The sequence below is a fragment of the Chrysoperla carnea genome, chromosome 4 (genome assembly GCF_905475395.1).
Source record: "Chrysoperla carnea chromosome 4, inChrCarn1.1, whole genome shotgun sequence".
Taxonomy (NCBI): Eukaryota; Metazoa; Arthropoda; class Insecta; order Neuroptera; family Chrysopidae; genus Chrysoperla; species Chrysoperla carnea.
In genome coordinates this window covers 76,732,045-76,749,550 of record NC_058340.1, presented here as the reverse complement: position 1 = coordinate 76,749,550, position 17,506 = coordinate 76,732,045, and the positions used below count along the sequence as shown (strand labels likewise).

The window sequence follows — 17,506 nt, the reverse complement described above, 5'->3', positions numbered from 1 at the left end:
AGTTACCCTATATCGTTTCTCAAGGTCCCATCTATCTCTAAACCGAAAATCATCAAAGATTTTGCTGCGGTTTAGGTGTGAAATTATTCGATTACACAGTAAATACAAAGTGTAGGGGATGAAGTTCTAAGACGAAAAGTCCTTGGACAATTTTACACCTGATCTACCGTTTATCAGATATTAAGTAAAGTAATTAATTACAATAGTGTGATAACGGAATAAGAAATGGTAGGAAATGAAAGTAGCGGTACCAGGGATACGTGAGGTGAGCGAGCTCTCCCTGTTACTAGTCAAATAATTTCATGCATTCTAAATCCGGTAGAGTTTTATAGTAGTTTTTTCCGGAAGTGGTGACAAGAGCTCTCTTCTATGACATATCACTGCTGCCGCTGCGTTAATTCTCTACCATTTCCTATTCCGTTAGCGCCCTTCTGTAATTGTTTACTTTATTTAATTAGTATCTAATTAACTGTGGGTCAGGTGCAAAAATTTTCAGGACTTTTCGGCTTAAAATTTCATTCTCTATCCAGTCTTTCAAAAAATTTCATGATTTATAACTCATATTGCAATTTTGTGCTAATATCAAATTTATTTTATTTTTTTCTGTTCCAAGATGATCGAGCATAAATAAAGGAGTTTTTTTAGTTGATTTTGAGCTTAGTGAAAATTAAGATAGAACAATGAAACACAAATCTTTAAGTTAAAGACAATTGAACCCAGCCTAACCATACTTAGAAATTGATAGTATCCCCAATAGTTGTTATAGAAGAAAACAAGCCAAGAAATATAGCGTTTTATGATTACGGGTAATCAATGGCTAAGTTAACCGAAAAAATTCGGTAAAGTAAAAAAAAACGGTTGTCTTGCGATTAAAAAAAGACTTGACGTACAATGCCAAAAAATTAAATTGGAAAGTTTTAGATCTCAAAAGAACCTATCGATTGACGTATGGTAAGTCCGATTTTAATGCGTAGGTGCCGAGAAAACTTGAAAAAATGAGCTAAAATAGTCGTTTTTATATTTGCTTATAACTTTTTTCTTTTTCGATTTTAAAGTTGATATATAGTGAGGTTATGAATGGTTTATTTTTAAGCAAAAAAATTAGAAAATTTTTCGAAATGTTGCATTTTTTCAAGAAAGAACACCTTTCGTAAAAACTTTCCTCTTGGTCAAGGGACTATGGTAGAGCGGTTATTCGGAGTTTAATCTTTTCGGCTAAACTTTTTTGAGCATAATACTTTAGCAGCATGTGAAATTTTTGATATCGAAATCGGGCTTTGTAAAAGGTGCATTTTTGGGGATGCAGAAACACTCGATTTTTACAGGATCATAGCCGTCTTTACACGAAAGATAACAATTGAAATTTTTTTTTTAAATGTGAAGTATTTATTAGTAACTTGTGCAAGTTTCAGAGCTCTACGAGTTTTACTTTTTACCGCAAAAAACCAATCTTAAAAGCTGTACTTTTTCGTTGCCCGATTCGGAATCAAAAATTAAAAATTTTCACTTGCAGCTTAAAAATCATTTTCGACTAAGTCTAGACGAAGAGATTAAGCCTAAAAAACTAAAGATTTGTGAACCTCTTAGTCATAACGTCACTAAAAATCAACTTTAAAATCGACAAATAGAAAAGTTATAAGCAAATGTAAAAACGACTATTTTCGCATATTTTATGTCATATCTCATGTTATCTCGGCACCTACGCATCCAAATCGAACTTACTATAAGTCAATCGATCGGTTTTTTGGGAGTTAATTTTACATTAAAAAAAGTTCTGTAAAAAGTTTCCGTAGAAGCAATAGTTTTCGAAATATTTAACTATGAGAAAAGTGAGAGTAATTCGCATACTTTACTACATGAGATATAAATACATATCAAAAATATTTTGTAAATTAAAAATATTTAAAAAGTATAAATAAAAATAATTTTTTTTAAATATTATAAATATTTTTTTTTAATATTTAATTTTTTAAATATATTTTTTGATATTTCTTTTTCCAAATATGTTGAGAAGTATTGCTTCTACGGATATGTTGTACAGAACCTTTTTTATGTAAAATTCACTCACGAACATATTTTATAATAACTAAAACTGCAATAAACTTAATAGTTTACTAGATTTTAAAAAAATATCTATTTTCGCGACTTTCGACCTTGAATTTTTTTGCACACATGATACTGCAATGTAAAGGACTTTTCATAGGTAATTTCTTACATCCAAATAAAGATAATCCCAATGAAAAAACTTCAGTTTTATCAATTTTTTAAGCAGATCGACTTTTTTATTTTTTTATTTTTGTGGGGTACAAATAATAAAAAACATACCTGCTGGTGGTTCATTTGTAAATTTGATGCAAATTTGTAACAATGCTATTGGGAAATTATCATGCGGTTCACTGGTAAACCATATTCGAAAATCTTTATGATATTCTCCATTTTTTTCACATTCTAGTAGCAAAACCAATAATTCATCCATATATTCCAATCCGAGATGACAATTTTGTAGTAAAACCCAACCGCCCTTTAAAAGTAATTTGGATAAATATAGAATTTATAACTATTTTTAATTAGATACGTCTAAGTATGGATTATTTTTTTAAAACGAAGGCAAAATTTGGAAAAATAAATTCAATTCAATTCAATTTATTCATTCTTTTTTTTAACAATAAAATATTGTACAGAACATGTTATTAAAAGGGACATGGAAAAAGAAAGGAAAGGGTGAGATATGCAGCTATAGCTGACTGTTAGGAACTATCCCGACATTAACCTCGTGCAAACCTAATGGAAAAACATAGAAAGTCATAGGTAGGATAGCCGGCATCTGATATTAAAGATCAAATGCCTCCCGAGTATCACTCTTAGTGTGATTCGGTTAAGGATTTGGAATACGAGTGGTATTTAGATGAAGTACGTAATAAAATTAAACTTTAAATTACATAAATCAAACTAAAATATTTTCTTAGCTGAATAGATATGTTATAAAAATAAATACTAAATAAAACAAAAATTTATTTCTTTTAAAATGAAACCAACATAATTTAAATTTCAATGTACTTATTATTATCAATTCAACTGAGAAGTCAAATATTTAAGGAATACAATGTTAGATATTAAAATTGAAATACGCGCCTCTTATAATTTTATGTAAACAATGTATACCTAGATGGCACATATGTAAACATTAGAATATAGCAAGTAGAGTTTCAACATGTGTGTATAAGGTGACTGTAATGAATAAAACTAAATTGATTGTAATCGATCTTTTTTATTATATTAAATCATTCAACAAATTTGTCTTTCAATAAACATAAATTTATCAGGTTATGGGCCCAGATTTTCTCTGGGTAGTGCGCGATGTTAAAAATAAATTAATAAAAATAAAAACTGAAAACAGTCTAACAATAAAATTAGTGAGGTTACGTATATTGGAACAGCGTGGAAAATTCTATGTACTTTTTGGAGGGAAAACGTGTTGATTAAATTACAATTTAAGATGGCTGTTAATAATATAGTAGTGCCTATTTTGGAGGCAAATAACTACAATAATTGGGAATTTCGAATGAAACTAATTTTGCAAAGAGAAAACTGCAGCAAAGCATTAGAAGATCCACCAGAAGAAACAGCAACTAATGAAGTGAAGTTGTCCTTCTCGAAAGCGGATATTAAAGCTCAATCATTAATTGTACAAGGGGTGTCAGACAAACATTTGGATATAATTAAAGACTGCACAAGTGCAAAATCGCAATTCGAAAGTTTAAAAAATGTGTTTGTGAGAACAAGCTCGTTCACAAAATTATCTCTGTGGAGGAAGTTAATTAACCTTAAACATGATGTGAATGAAGGGTTCGAAGACCATTTCTTCAAATTTGAAACTATAATTCGCGAACTTAAAGATCAAGGATCAAACATCAATGATAGTGATCAAGTATGTCATTTTCTTCTCTCTTTACCTTCTAAATACGATATAGTCGTCACAGCCATCGAAACTATTAAAGATGTTAAGATGGATTTCGTGAAATCAAGGTTACTGGATGAAGAGTTGAAAATAAGTTCCAAAGACAGTATTGAAAATGAAACGGTGTTCAAAGCTAGTACAAATAAAGGATGTTTCACATGTGGTAGTACATTGCATATACAAGTATATTGTCCAAAAAGAAAAGTCCCACCACATAGAGAAGGAAATAAAAACTTTCAACAAAATAATAGAGGTTGGAATACAAATTATAAAAATTACCAAAATGAAAGCTATCAAAATAAAAGGGATAATTATCGTGAAAGTAAACAAGCAGCTAATACAGCTGAAGATACCTATGTAAATTTATACGCAGCAAATGTTTGTAATGAAAAAACCGGAAAAATAGTTTTTGTGTTGGATTCTGGAGCAAGCAATCATTTTGTTCAAGATTGTTTGGAACCTGTTATGCATGACGTTGAAAAATTGACACACTTTGTCGAAATTTGTACTGCGAATGGTCAAGTCATGAGAACAAATAAACAAGGAGTATTGAAAGCGGAATGTCAAGGTCGAAAAATAAATATTAAAGCACTTATCGTTCCAGAAATCAAACATAATCTTATATCAGCGTCAAAAATGACAGACAATGGTCATAAAATAATAGTCGAACAAGAAAAAACGATAATAACTAGTAACAATTTTAATTTAGAATGTGAAAAGGAAAATGGTTTATTCGTTCTAAAATTAGACGAAATAATAAAGAAAACAGAAAACTGTCAGGTAATGGTTAAAAATTTGTGGCATAAACGATTAGGACATGCAAGTAAAGAAGCTATTGCAAAGTTGGGATTAAAAATGTCAGATACAATTTGTTCATCGTGTGTAGAAGGAAAAGCTACTAGATATCCTTTTAAAAGAAATGAACAAAAAGCAAAAACTATTGGAGAGCTTGTACACAGCGATATATGTGGACCAATAAATCCAGGGACGTATGACGAAGGTAAATATTTTCAAGTCATCTTGGATGATTGCAGTCACTTTGTAGTTGTGAAAATATTAAAATTCAAAAATGAAGCTGAAAAAAATATAAAAGAATATGTAAATGAAATGGAAAGACAATTTGACATACGAGTAAAAAGGTTTAGGTTTGATAATGGGGGAGAATTCTCATCGGAAAATTTCAAGAATTTTTGTAGACAAAAAGGAATTAGATTAGAATATACGATGGCGTATAGTCCTCAACAAAATGGAAAATCAGAACGTATGAATAGGACCCTACTGAATATGATTCGAACAAAAATAGCAGACTCAGGTATACCAAAAACTCTGTGGGGAGAAGCACTAAAGTGCTCAGTGTACGAGTTGAACAGAACACCAACAACTGGATTAGAATCAAATCAAACTCCTTCGATAATGTGGCATGGACGAAATGATATAAGTAAACTGAAAATATTTGGATGTAGAAGTTGGTTCACAATAATGCCAAAAGGTAGCAAACTTGAACCCAAGGCCAAGAAGGCAGTTATGGTTGGTTATTGCGGTGGAGGGTATCGATTATGGTTACCAGATGAAAATAAGATCATCAAGTCGAGAGATGTACGGTTTGATGAAAATATAATGGAGTATAAATTTAAAAATAATGAAGAAAAGAGATATCTGCGAGCCGAAGTAGACGTGGATCAAGAAGAAGAAACCGAAATAAATACAAAGAAGATTGAAACAGACGAAGAAAATGAAGAAAATAAAAATCATGAAGAAAGTGAAGAAGAAGATGTCGTGTCAGCCAATACAAGAACAAAATCTGGGCGAAGTATTACAAGACCGAAAAATTTATCCGACTATGAAATATATGAAGCATATTGTTTATTGTCAAGTTCAAGTGAAGAACCGAAAACGTACAAAGAAGCAGCAAAATCACCAGAATGGCAACAAGCGATAGAACGTGAATTAGAATCTCACAAGAAACTGGAAACATGGTCATTAGCCGAACTTCCAGAAGATAAAATAGCTATTGATACACGATGGATTTTTAAAATCAAAGAAGGTGATCAGAAGAAAGCCCGATTAGTAGCAAAAGGCTTTCAAGTGCCCAAAGAAGACGAAGAGTTTAGTTATTCACCAGTTTGTAGACTTTCAACTATCAGAATTTTGTTATCAATAACAATTCAAAGAAATTGGACACTAAGTCAAATAGACGTTCCAACAGCATTTCTTAATGGAATATTGGAAAATGACGTGTACATAAAAACACCCGAAGGTTTAAATTGTCAATCTCAAGTGTTGAAATTGAATAGAGCCTTGTATGGTTTAAGAAATGCACCAAAATGCTGGAATATTAAATTCAATGAAGTTATGACGAAACTTAAGTTTAATCGTTCAGAGTATGATTATTGCCTATATAAAAACAATGATGTGTATTTGATATTGTTTGTTGACGATGCGCTAATTACAGGACCAAAAGAGAAAGTTGAAAAGTTGGTGAAAGATTTATACATTGAATTCAATGTTAAAAACATAAAAGAAGTAAAAATGTTCTTAGGAATGGAAATCCATAAAACAACGAATGAAATCAAGATAACTCAACATAAAATGACTTTGCGATTACTAAATGAATTCAATATGATGGAATGTCGTTCTGTTGAAACACCAATGGAACAAAATTTTCAGATAGATGAAACACAACAGGTTTTGGTAAACATTCCTTACAGAAGATTGGTGTGTAGTTTGATGTATCTTGCAGTCGTCAGTAGACCGGATATAACTTTCAGTGTATCAGTGTTAAGTCGATACCTTGATAAACCTACGATGCAACTTTGGAAAGCTGCAAAACGAATCCTAAGATACCTAAGTGCAACAATGGATTATGGAATCAAATTCGAAAAAGGAGAAAGTGGTTTAGAAGGAATGTGTGATGCTGATTGGGGTGGAGATAAACAAAGCAGGAAAAGTATTAGCGGATTTGCTGGTTTTCATTCTGGAAATATTATTGCATGGCACTCAAGGAAACAAAATTGTGTCGCACTGTCATCTATGGAAGCAGAATATGTGTCAGCAAGTATTGCAACGCAAGAATTGGTAAATTTGAAAGGTGTTTTATCCGAATTTGGTGAATCAGTTCCAATTATATTAAAAATTGACAATCTGAGTGCAATTTCTTTAGTTAAAAATTTTGAAAACTCAAAAAGAAGTAAACACATTGAAATCAAGTATCACTTTATAAAAGATTTGTGTAATAAAAAACAGGTTGTTTTGAAATACGTGTGCTCAAAAGAAAACTGTTCAGACATTTTCACAAAAGCTCTTGGCAGAGAAAAATTTCAAAATTTTAGAAACCTTTTTGTGAGTGCTTAAATTATATTAATTGAAATGTGTACTTTTTTATTTTTTTATAATTGAAATTTTTTTTTATTTTGTTTTACAATTGAAATGTATACTTTATTTTTTTTAATACATTTAAATTGAGGCGGTGTGTTAGATATTAAAATTGAAATACGCGCCTCTTATAATTTTATGTAAACAATGTATACCTAGATGGCACATATGTAAACATTAGAATATAGCAAGTAGAGTTTCAACATGTGTGTATAAGGTGACTGTAATGAATAAAACTAAATTGATTGTAATCGATCTTTTTTATTATATTAAATCATTCAACAAATTTGTCTTTCAATAAACATAAATTTATCATACAAATCCTTACAATAAAATACTTAATAAAATAAATAAATCTATCCATAATAAAATTTGCAAAGCAATTTGTAAGTCACCTAATAACAAAGTGCTTATATCAAAAGTTTACAAATAAAAACAAAATCTCGTCTAAGGCTCATAGCAACACTTCAATAATCAATAAGTACTTTTTCACTGCAGGTATAAAAGTCGATCCATCTTTCTTTGTAATAAAATTAATTGTCTTACAACTTATCAATTTATTATACAGGTGAATTGCCTGGTTTGGAGGTCCTAAATCTACACATTTATAATCGCATAAGGGGTTCACATAAAACTAACACTTAAATAATAAATATTTTATAAATTTAAATCAAACATTTAAAAATAACACTTAAATAATAAATTTTGGGACTGATATTAAACCAAGTGTGTTTAATATTTTCACATTTAAAATTATTAAAAAAACTACACAAACTATTTTTTTTTAAATTACCCGTAAAAATGAACTGAAAACTTCGATTTTTATACTTTTTTTAAAAGCACTGTTATGATAATTGAACCAAATTACACCCTTTAGTTTTAGTTTTGATTATTAATATTTTTGAATTTATAATGCGTTCAATGTTGCACTACCGGGTGCTATGTTAATAAAAACGAGGTATGCTTAGTGTAATGATGAAAATTTATTAAACATGTAAAAAAACATTAATGATAGATACTTTCGGTTGTGAAAAATAAATCATGAAATTTTATAAAAATTAAAATTTATGTAGTCTAGATATATTTAAATATTCTAATTTTGAGTCATAAAAGCACATAATTTTATAAAAATCGTAATTTTTAAACTGTGTATCATGTGACTAAGATAATATATAAGAAGGTATTCCAATCCTGCAATGCATGATGGGAAATGTGTCAAGCGGTCGCGCCACCACGAGTGTGTCAGACACACTAGCCGGGTTATAAAGTCGTTTCATGCTAACTCCTCAAATAATAAAATTTATTTTTTAATAATAATTTAATATATAATTTTTTCTGACGCTGAATTATTATTAAAAAATAAATTTTATTATTTGAGGAGTTAGCATGAAACGACTTTATAACCCGGCTAGTGTGTCTGACACACTCGTGGTGGCGCGACCGCTTGACACATTTCCCATCATGCATTGCAGGATTGGAATACCTTCTTATATATTATCTTACATGTGACCTAAAACACGAGCGAGTCCTGATGTAATGTCATACAAGCAAAAACTGTTCTCTGTTCATTGTAAACAGCTGGATACATAGCTGTCAAATTTAACCGTGTTCTTTCGCCAGTGCATTTAATTTGAACCAATTCTTATTAAAAAATTGTGAAAAACTCTGAAAAAGTATGAAAAGATCTATGTAAAATTTATTACTACAAGTTCTTGGACTCGTCTAGAAGACTTTTTAAAAATTAATCAGAGATTTTATGAAAATTTAGCTAAAGTAAGAGTAAGACTTATTCAGAATTAATCAGTAAAATTTAAAACGTTTCAGATTTAAAAAAAATTAATTCCTGCAGGTTTTATAGTAATTAAATATTTAATACTTCCTGACTTATTTATTCGATTTGAAGAGAAACCAGAGTGACAGTTGTTCCCATATATATGTCGACATTTCTCTTGTGCGATTAACCATATACTTAAGATAACAAGTGAAAACAAACAATTGACTGAGTTAATTGTTCAAATACCATGCATAGTCAGTGTTGATTTCTTTATCACATTACACAAACATAACTGATAATCAAGTATAGTACATATTATAAAATTTCCGCCTAATTGGCGCCCTCACGGTTAAACGGTTGTAAGTGATGTTTACAAAAAAATGTTTCAAACAAAAGTTGTTTAATTTTTGATAAGGAACATTTTTTACATTTAAACTTTTGTTCTATCTCTAACAGTTTCACAAGATGGGTCCTACGGACCCAAGACCCAATTGACCTATGATGTTCATTTACGAACTTGACCTCACTTTTTACGTCCTGAGTATGCTGTAAAAATTTCAGCTCGATATCTTTTTTCGTTTTTGAGTTATCGTGTCCACAGACGGACGGACGGACGGACAACCGGAAATGGACAAATTAGGTGATTTTATGAACACCTATGACAAAATTTTTTTCCTAGCATCATTATTTTTATGCGTTACAAACTTGGGACTAAACTTAATATACTATGTATATTTCATATATACATGGTATAAAAATGAATTACCCAGTGAACACAATTACGTAAATATGACGTCAGAATGACGTCATGCAATGTCATAATTACGTAAAATATGAATCACAGATGAGTCAGGTTTGAGTCATTATTTCCGCCTTCCTGACGTAAGATTTTTACGTAAAAATGACGTAACCATGACGTAAACGTGACGTAAAAATGACATCTATATGACCTATTTGAAATTATAATGATCTAACAATGATATCACAGTGACGTCACGATTATGCCAAATATCTGACTTAAATGTTATTTATCCTTACATAAGGTTTACATAGTTCTTACGTTATTATATGTCACGATATTTTAATTAAAATGACCTGGAAAAGATGTCATAATGATGTTTAATACTTTCCTATAATATGATTTTTCTTTACGTAAAGTTTACCTAATTTTTCTGTTGCTCGATGTCACGAGATTAAACTGGCATAAATATGTAATGAATTGATCTATTCATTCCTGTTAGACAATAATAAAAATTTATATATTGAATCAGAATAATGTATTTACTCATTGTGGGTTTGATCTTAGTTGTACAGCCGAGAAATCAAACCAATACCTACCTGCTGATATGAAACATGATTATATACCCTAACTTACATAAAACTATCTCCGCGAATAATACACAAATTTCTAACTAGTAGAAAGAAGCAGTGATATTCTAGTTGAGATGGGCATATATATACACAAGAGTATAAGCATGTTTCTGAGGCAAGAATGTGATTCCCACATTACGTAAATCATACGTAAACTTATGACTTTGATATGACCGTAAAATGTGACTAAAATATGACATCAGTTTTACGTAACAGTATGACCTGTTTCTGAGGAAAAAATATGATTCACATATTACGTAAACATTACGTAACCATATTACTTTGATAGGACGTCACAATGTGATTAAAATATGACATCAGTTTTACGCAACATTAAAGTCATAAAAATGACATCATATCAAAATCACATTTAAAGTCAGTATGGCATAATAGTGAGGTCATTCAATATGACAATATGATATTAACATCATAAATTGAGTCACCATTATGTCATGTTTACGTAAAATATGACGTATGACCTATGATCTTTTTATGACCTATGTATGACGTCATATTTAGGTCATGTATTCACTGGGTATTAAGTGTATTTATTATCATAATTTTGAAAATGTACTCAAGCAAATCTTTTTTTCTAAACTTTGAGCATAGTTTAGCTTGAAATTATGGTCCTTATGTATTTATTGAAACAACTAAGCGAGTAAATAAGTCATAAAAACTCTAAATATTTAAGAGAAGTATTATATATTTAAATATGATAAAACATGCAGTAATTATTTTTTTGAAAATTTGAAATGTTTTAAATTTAACTCTAACCCAGTGAACACATGACCTTAATATGACATCATACATAGGTCATAAAAAGATCATAGGTCATACGTCATATTTTACGTAAACATGTCATAATGGTAACACAATGTCACTATTATGTCATACTGACATTAAATATGATTTTGATATGATGTCATTTTTATGACTTTAATGTTACGTAAAACTGATGTCATATTTTAATCTCATTGTAACGTAATATCAAAGTCATAAGTTTACGTAATATATGAATCATATTCTTACCTCAGAACAGGTTATACTGTTACGTAAACTTGATGTCATATTTTAGTCACATTATGATGTCATATCAAAGTCATAAGTTTACGTAATATTTACGTAATATGTGAATCATAGTCTTACATCATAAACAGGTCATACTGTTACGTAAAACTGATGTCATATTTTAATCACATTGTGACGTCATATAAAAGTCATAAGTTTACGTAATATGTTAATCATATCTTACCTCAGAAACAGGTCATACTGTTACGTAAAACTGATGTCATATTTTAGTCACATTGTGACGTCATATCAAAGTCATAAGTTTACGTAATATGTGAATCATAGTCTTACATCATAAACAGGTCATACTGTTACGTAAAACTGATGTCATATTTTAATCACATTGTGACGTCATATCAAAGTCATAAGTTTACGTAATATTTACGTAATATGTTAATCATATTCCTACCTCGGAAACAGGTCATACTGTTACATAAAACTTTTGTCATATTTTAGTCACATTGTACGGTCATATCAAAGTCATAACTTTACGTATTATTTACGTAATGTACGAATCATATTCTTACCTCAGAAACATACTTATACTCTTGTGTATATATATGCCTATCTCAATTAGAATATCACTGCTTCTTTCTACTAGATTATAACTTGGTGTATTATTCGCGGAAGTAGTTTTATGTAAGTTAGGGTATATAATCATGTTCCTTACCAGTAATAGGCATTGTTTCGATTTTTCGGCTGTACAGCTTAGACCAAATCCTCAATGAGTGACTACATCATTCTGATTCAATATATAAATTTTTATTATTGCCTAATAGGAATGAATAGATCAATTCATTACATATCGATGCCAGTTTAATCTCGTGACATCGAGCAACGGAAAAATTAGGTAAACTTTACGTAAAGAAAAATCATATAATAGGAAGGTATTTGACATCATTATGACATCTTTTCCAGGTCATTTTAATTACAATATGGTGACATATAATAACGTAAGAAATATGTAAATCTTACGTAAGGATAAATCATACTTAAGTCAGATATTTGACATAAACGTAACGTCACTGTGATATCATTGTAAGATCATTATAATGCCAATTAGGTCATATAGATGTCAATTTAACGTCACGTTTACGTCATGCTTACGTCATTTTTACGTAAAAATCTTACGTCAGGAAGGCGGAAATAATGACTCAAACCTGACTCATCTGTGACGTCACTGTGATATCACTTTTAGATCATTATTATGTCAATTAGGTCATATAGATGTCAATTTAACGTCACGTTTACGTTATGCTTACGTCATTTTTACGGAAAAATCTTACGTCAGGAAGGCGGAAATAATGACTCAAACCTGTCTCATCTGTGACTCATATCTTACGTAATTATTACATTGCATGACGTCATTCTCACGTCATATTTACGTAATTGTGTTCACTGGGAAGTGTGGTAAAAAATTTTTTGATAGAATCAAAAAGGAAAGAAAAATTACTAATATAAATACTTAAAAGATGAAAATGATTTTGTTTGCAAAAAGATTATAGTCTACAGTACAGAGGGGGGTAGATTTCGCCACTAAGACTCACGAAACTTTTTAAGTGCCTTCATTTCAGTGTAACCTTCAACATTTGATTTTAAAAAATTTGAAAATTGGGGCGTTAACAAAATAAAACATATAATCGTTAAACTGACATGTTTAAGGCGTAGGTCTGAGATAACGGCCCATGAAATATGTGGGGCAGTATGTAGATTTAATTTTACTCATATTTATTAAACAATTGTGTAAAAATTAGCCGGTTGTTCATAAATTTGTATACCTCCGTTTTTCCAACATGTTGGGGGCGAAGGTCACACCAAACGGCCTAATATTTTTGTAGGCCACTATTAGTCTCTCTTATTATATTCGTTTATCTTGCATTCAAGAAAAAAGCAAATGATTGTTCATATTTTTTCAATGGGTCGTTCAATTGGCATGTTTTCCGTCTTGAAAACGCCCCAATTCAAAGTTTTCGTAAATGTAAATGTTGTAGGTTACATTGTGATGAAGCCACTCACGAAGTTTCGTAAGTGTGTTAATCACGAAACTGTACCCTCTCTCTGTATTGTAGACTATTCATATGCCCTCTTACTTAATGTCAATGTGTAATAAACAAAGCAATGATTGTGATGAATTTTTGAAACAAATAGTTAAACACATTTTTTTAATGACATAAATATTAGAAACGCAGAAAAAGAGACCAAGAATCAACATAGAAGTGGATTATGGTACGAGTTCCTCTATGGAGAGACTGAATTACTGATTCGAAATGTTTTGAAGTAATGACTGTTGATTTTACCAATATTACGTCACCAAAATGTATGACAGCGTTTTTGACAGAATAAAAAAAAATTTTTAATTAAATTTAATTTTATGGCAAGAAAGCGTGTTTAATTTTGTCAGAATATAATTTTTTGTGGCTTTTTATTAAGAAAATCAACATTTTGAAGCATAATAGAATACCCTATTAGCAATAAATAATTGTAGTTCAGTATGCGAGGGTTAAACCTCTAAATTCTTTCCTATTACTTCGATTGACTTGAAAATGAATGACGGTAAGTAGATACGACCTCAAAAAAAAGTTATATGATTCCGGGTGGTGCTTTTACCCACGATAGCCACCCCTTATAGGATAAAACATTAAAAAAGGTACATTATCTCTTAATTTTCGAACAAATGACTGAAAATGACTTTTTACTTTTTTTTCACTTTAGCTCTAATTGTTCCTCGATTATCAAATAATTAATTATATACTGATGGCATAATGAAACAAATGAATTAGTATTTAATAACATATTTGTGCTAATATGACATTTCATTCAATATATCTAATTTATACACTTTCATACAAATTATTGTGAGACAATTATAAGAGTGAGTTAAAATAAATATCTGTTTTATTTGTGGTGAGCCGTTAAGCGAAGAAGTAGAAGAAACATTTATCGGTAATAAGAATATAGTTTAAAAAACAGTTAGGCAGATGTTAGAAACCGGTCCTTTGTTCGTACTATGCCGACTCGCCCGGCGAAAGTGACAAAAGAACCGTTAACTACGGTGCGTTGCATTTTTGGCCTATAGCTCGGAAACGGTAAGTTTAACAAAAAAATTGTTTAAATAAAAGTTGAAGCTAATTTTGAGTCAAACAACTTTCTCATTTACACTTTTACAAAAACATCATTTTTTCTTAATAAAAATCGTAAAAAACACTTTTTTTGATACTTTAGCGCCACCTACTTTTTGTAATTTAACTCGTATGACGTTGCTTCAATGACATAAAATGTAGCCGACAATGTCCTCTACATTTTTTATTTGAAAAACTTTTCCCTTAAACCAATAGGTTCCGAGAAAAACGCATTCCAATTTTTTTTTCCCATTTTTTTGGATTTTCTCAAAAACAGCGGAACGAAAAATTCTCTTAATTTTTTTTTAAAGTTATTTACATGTCCCCCTAACGATCTATAACCTCAGATCCACCATTGAAATTTTTTCCAGTCAAAATGCCAGATTGACTGTACCATAGTTTTAGTTAATAGGAAAATGGCATTCTTTGAAATTTTTCAAACGAACCCAAAAATGATCTTCGAATCGTTTTAATCAAAAGCTTTCACGGCCACAAAATTTTATAGCGGGTATTTTTCGAGCTACGCACAATGAAACTGTAATCTATGTGTAGCTTTGACCGCTTGTAGCTCGAAGCCACTCGTTAAAAATTTTTGCGGCTTTAAGAGCTTTTGATCAGAATGATCAAATGAACATTTTAGGATATTAACTTATATTGCTGGTTCCTTTTTGAAATGGTTACGAAATTGTAGCATATTGCATTTTTAACTTGTTAATCAATTAATATATGAAACGGATTACAAAATTGCTATCAGAAAACAAAAAATACGTTGTAATAGAAGGAAACAAGCCAAGAAACATAGCGTTTTTTGTTTACGGTTAATCAATGGCTAAGTTTTCTTTACAGTAATGGCTATTTTTAAATATTTCAATATTAAGTTTCAAAATGAATATGTCGTCAACAAGTGACATCTATCTTGTTTGTGTAAACATGCATAAAATAGGGTTGACGGCACAATTGATGAATAGTATGAAAGCCTAAAAACAACTATTAATCTACGATACTCATGCTAACACGATCCCGTTAAAAGTATGATTGACATCAAATCACAGAGTGGCCTAGTTAAAGGCATGGCCAACCTGTTGATCACAGGGTGAATTCAATCACAGAATGAACGCAAGGGCTAAAAAACCCGCAGACCCGTCCTAACTCGACCCCATTAAAGGCATGGCCAACCCATAGATCACATGGTGAACGCATGAGGCAAAAAACTCGCAAATGGCTGCGTTCATCTTGTGTACCACGGGTTGGTCATGCCTTTAAGGAGGTCTAGTTAGCACGAGCTCGCAAGATTTTTGGCCTTTGCGTTCACCATATGATTGAATTCACCCTGCGATCTACGGGTTGGCCATGCCTTTAATGGGGTCGAGCTAGGATGGGTCTGCGGGTTTTTTAGCCCTTGCGTTCATTCTGTGATTGAATTCACCCTGTGATCAACAGGTTGACCATGCCTTTAACTAGGCCACTCTGTGATTTGATGCCAATCGCACTTTTAACGGGATCGAGTTAACATGAGTATCGTAGATTAATAGTTGTTTTTAGGCTTTCATACTATTCATCAATTGTGTCGTCAACCCTATTTTATAAATGTATACACAAACAAGGTAGATGTCACTTGTTGACGCCATATTTGTTTTGATACCTACTTAATACTTAAATATTTAAAAATATTATTTTATTGAATATATTTTTATAATTTTGGTATAATTTTAACACATTTAATAATAAATAAGGTAAATAAAAACATATGTTTAAATAACTTAACCCATATATTCCATTTTAGGCTTGAAATATAACTAGTATTAACCAAGAAAATTCTTATTTTCAAAAAGCTTATTTTCCTGAATTAAAGAAAAACTGTAAGTTTTTCGGTATTGTCACATACGGATTCGTAATCTACGTAAAAAATGGTTGAAAATGTTTTTTTTCCTGATGTTCTAGGATGATTTTTAAGAAAAAGTGCTTAAACTGAACTTTTACCACTTAGCCATTGATTATCCGTAAAAAAAACGCTATGTTTCTTGGCTTGTTTCCTTCTATAACAACGTATTTTTTATTTTCTGATAGCAATTTTGTTAAATTTAACATTGGGCCTCCGTAGATTAATTGGATTATGTTTTAAAGGGGGTTTTTGTATCTTGACAGATTTTATTTTTTATTTCATTAAAATAGACATATTAACTATCTATTTTTGAGACCAATTATATTCGAATATTTTTATACCATGTATATATGAAATATACTTAGTATATTAAGTTTAGTCCAAAGTTTGTAACGCTTAAAAATAATGATGCTAGGAAAAAAATTTTGTCATAGGTGTTCTTAAAATCACCTAATTAGTCCATTTCCGGCTGTCCGTCCGTCCGTCTGTGGACACGATAACTCAAAAACGAAAAAAGATATCGAGGACGTAAAAAGTGAGGTCAAGTTCGTAAATGAGCATCATAGGTCAATTGGGTCTTGGGTCCGTAGGACCCATCTTGTAAACCGTTAGAGATAGAACAAAAGTTTAAATATAAAAAATGTTCCTTATCAAAAATTAAACAACTTTTGTTTTAAACATTTTTTCGTAAACATCACTGTTTACCCGTGAGGGCACCAATTAGGCGGAAATTTTATAATATGTACTTTACTTGATTATCAGTTATATATGTGTCACATGTTTGTATGTCTTATGTGATAAAGAAATCAAAACTGTCTATACATGGTAATTCAACAATTAACTCAGTCAATTGTTTGTTTTCACTTGTTTTGTTTAACTTGAGCATTTACGAAAACAAAATTATTCGATTTTAAATTATGATATTAAGTCTTAAGACAAGCAGCCCTGAGAGTATTAATTTC

General features: G+C 30.5%; 1 protein-coding gene across 1 annotated transcript in view; it reads right to left on the bottom strand.

Moving 5' to 3' along the window:
* The window catches only part of LOC123298960 (dynein axonemal heavy chain 8-like), a 281,682-nt gene that overhangs the window by 46,931 nt on the left and 217,245 nt on the right, over positions 1 to 17,506 (bottom strand). The window contains exon 42 of the mRNA XM_044881061.1: positions 2,326 to 2,521. Within this exon, the coding sequence (XP_044736996.1) occupies positions 2,326 to 2,521 (196 nt within the window). The remainder of the gene's footprint in view (positions 1 to 2,325; positions 2,522 to 17,506) is intronic.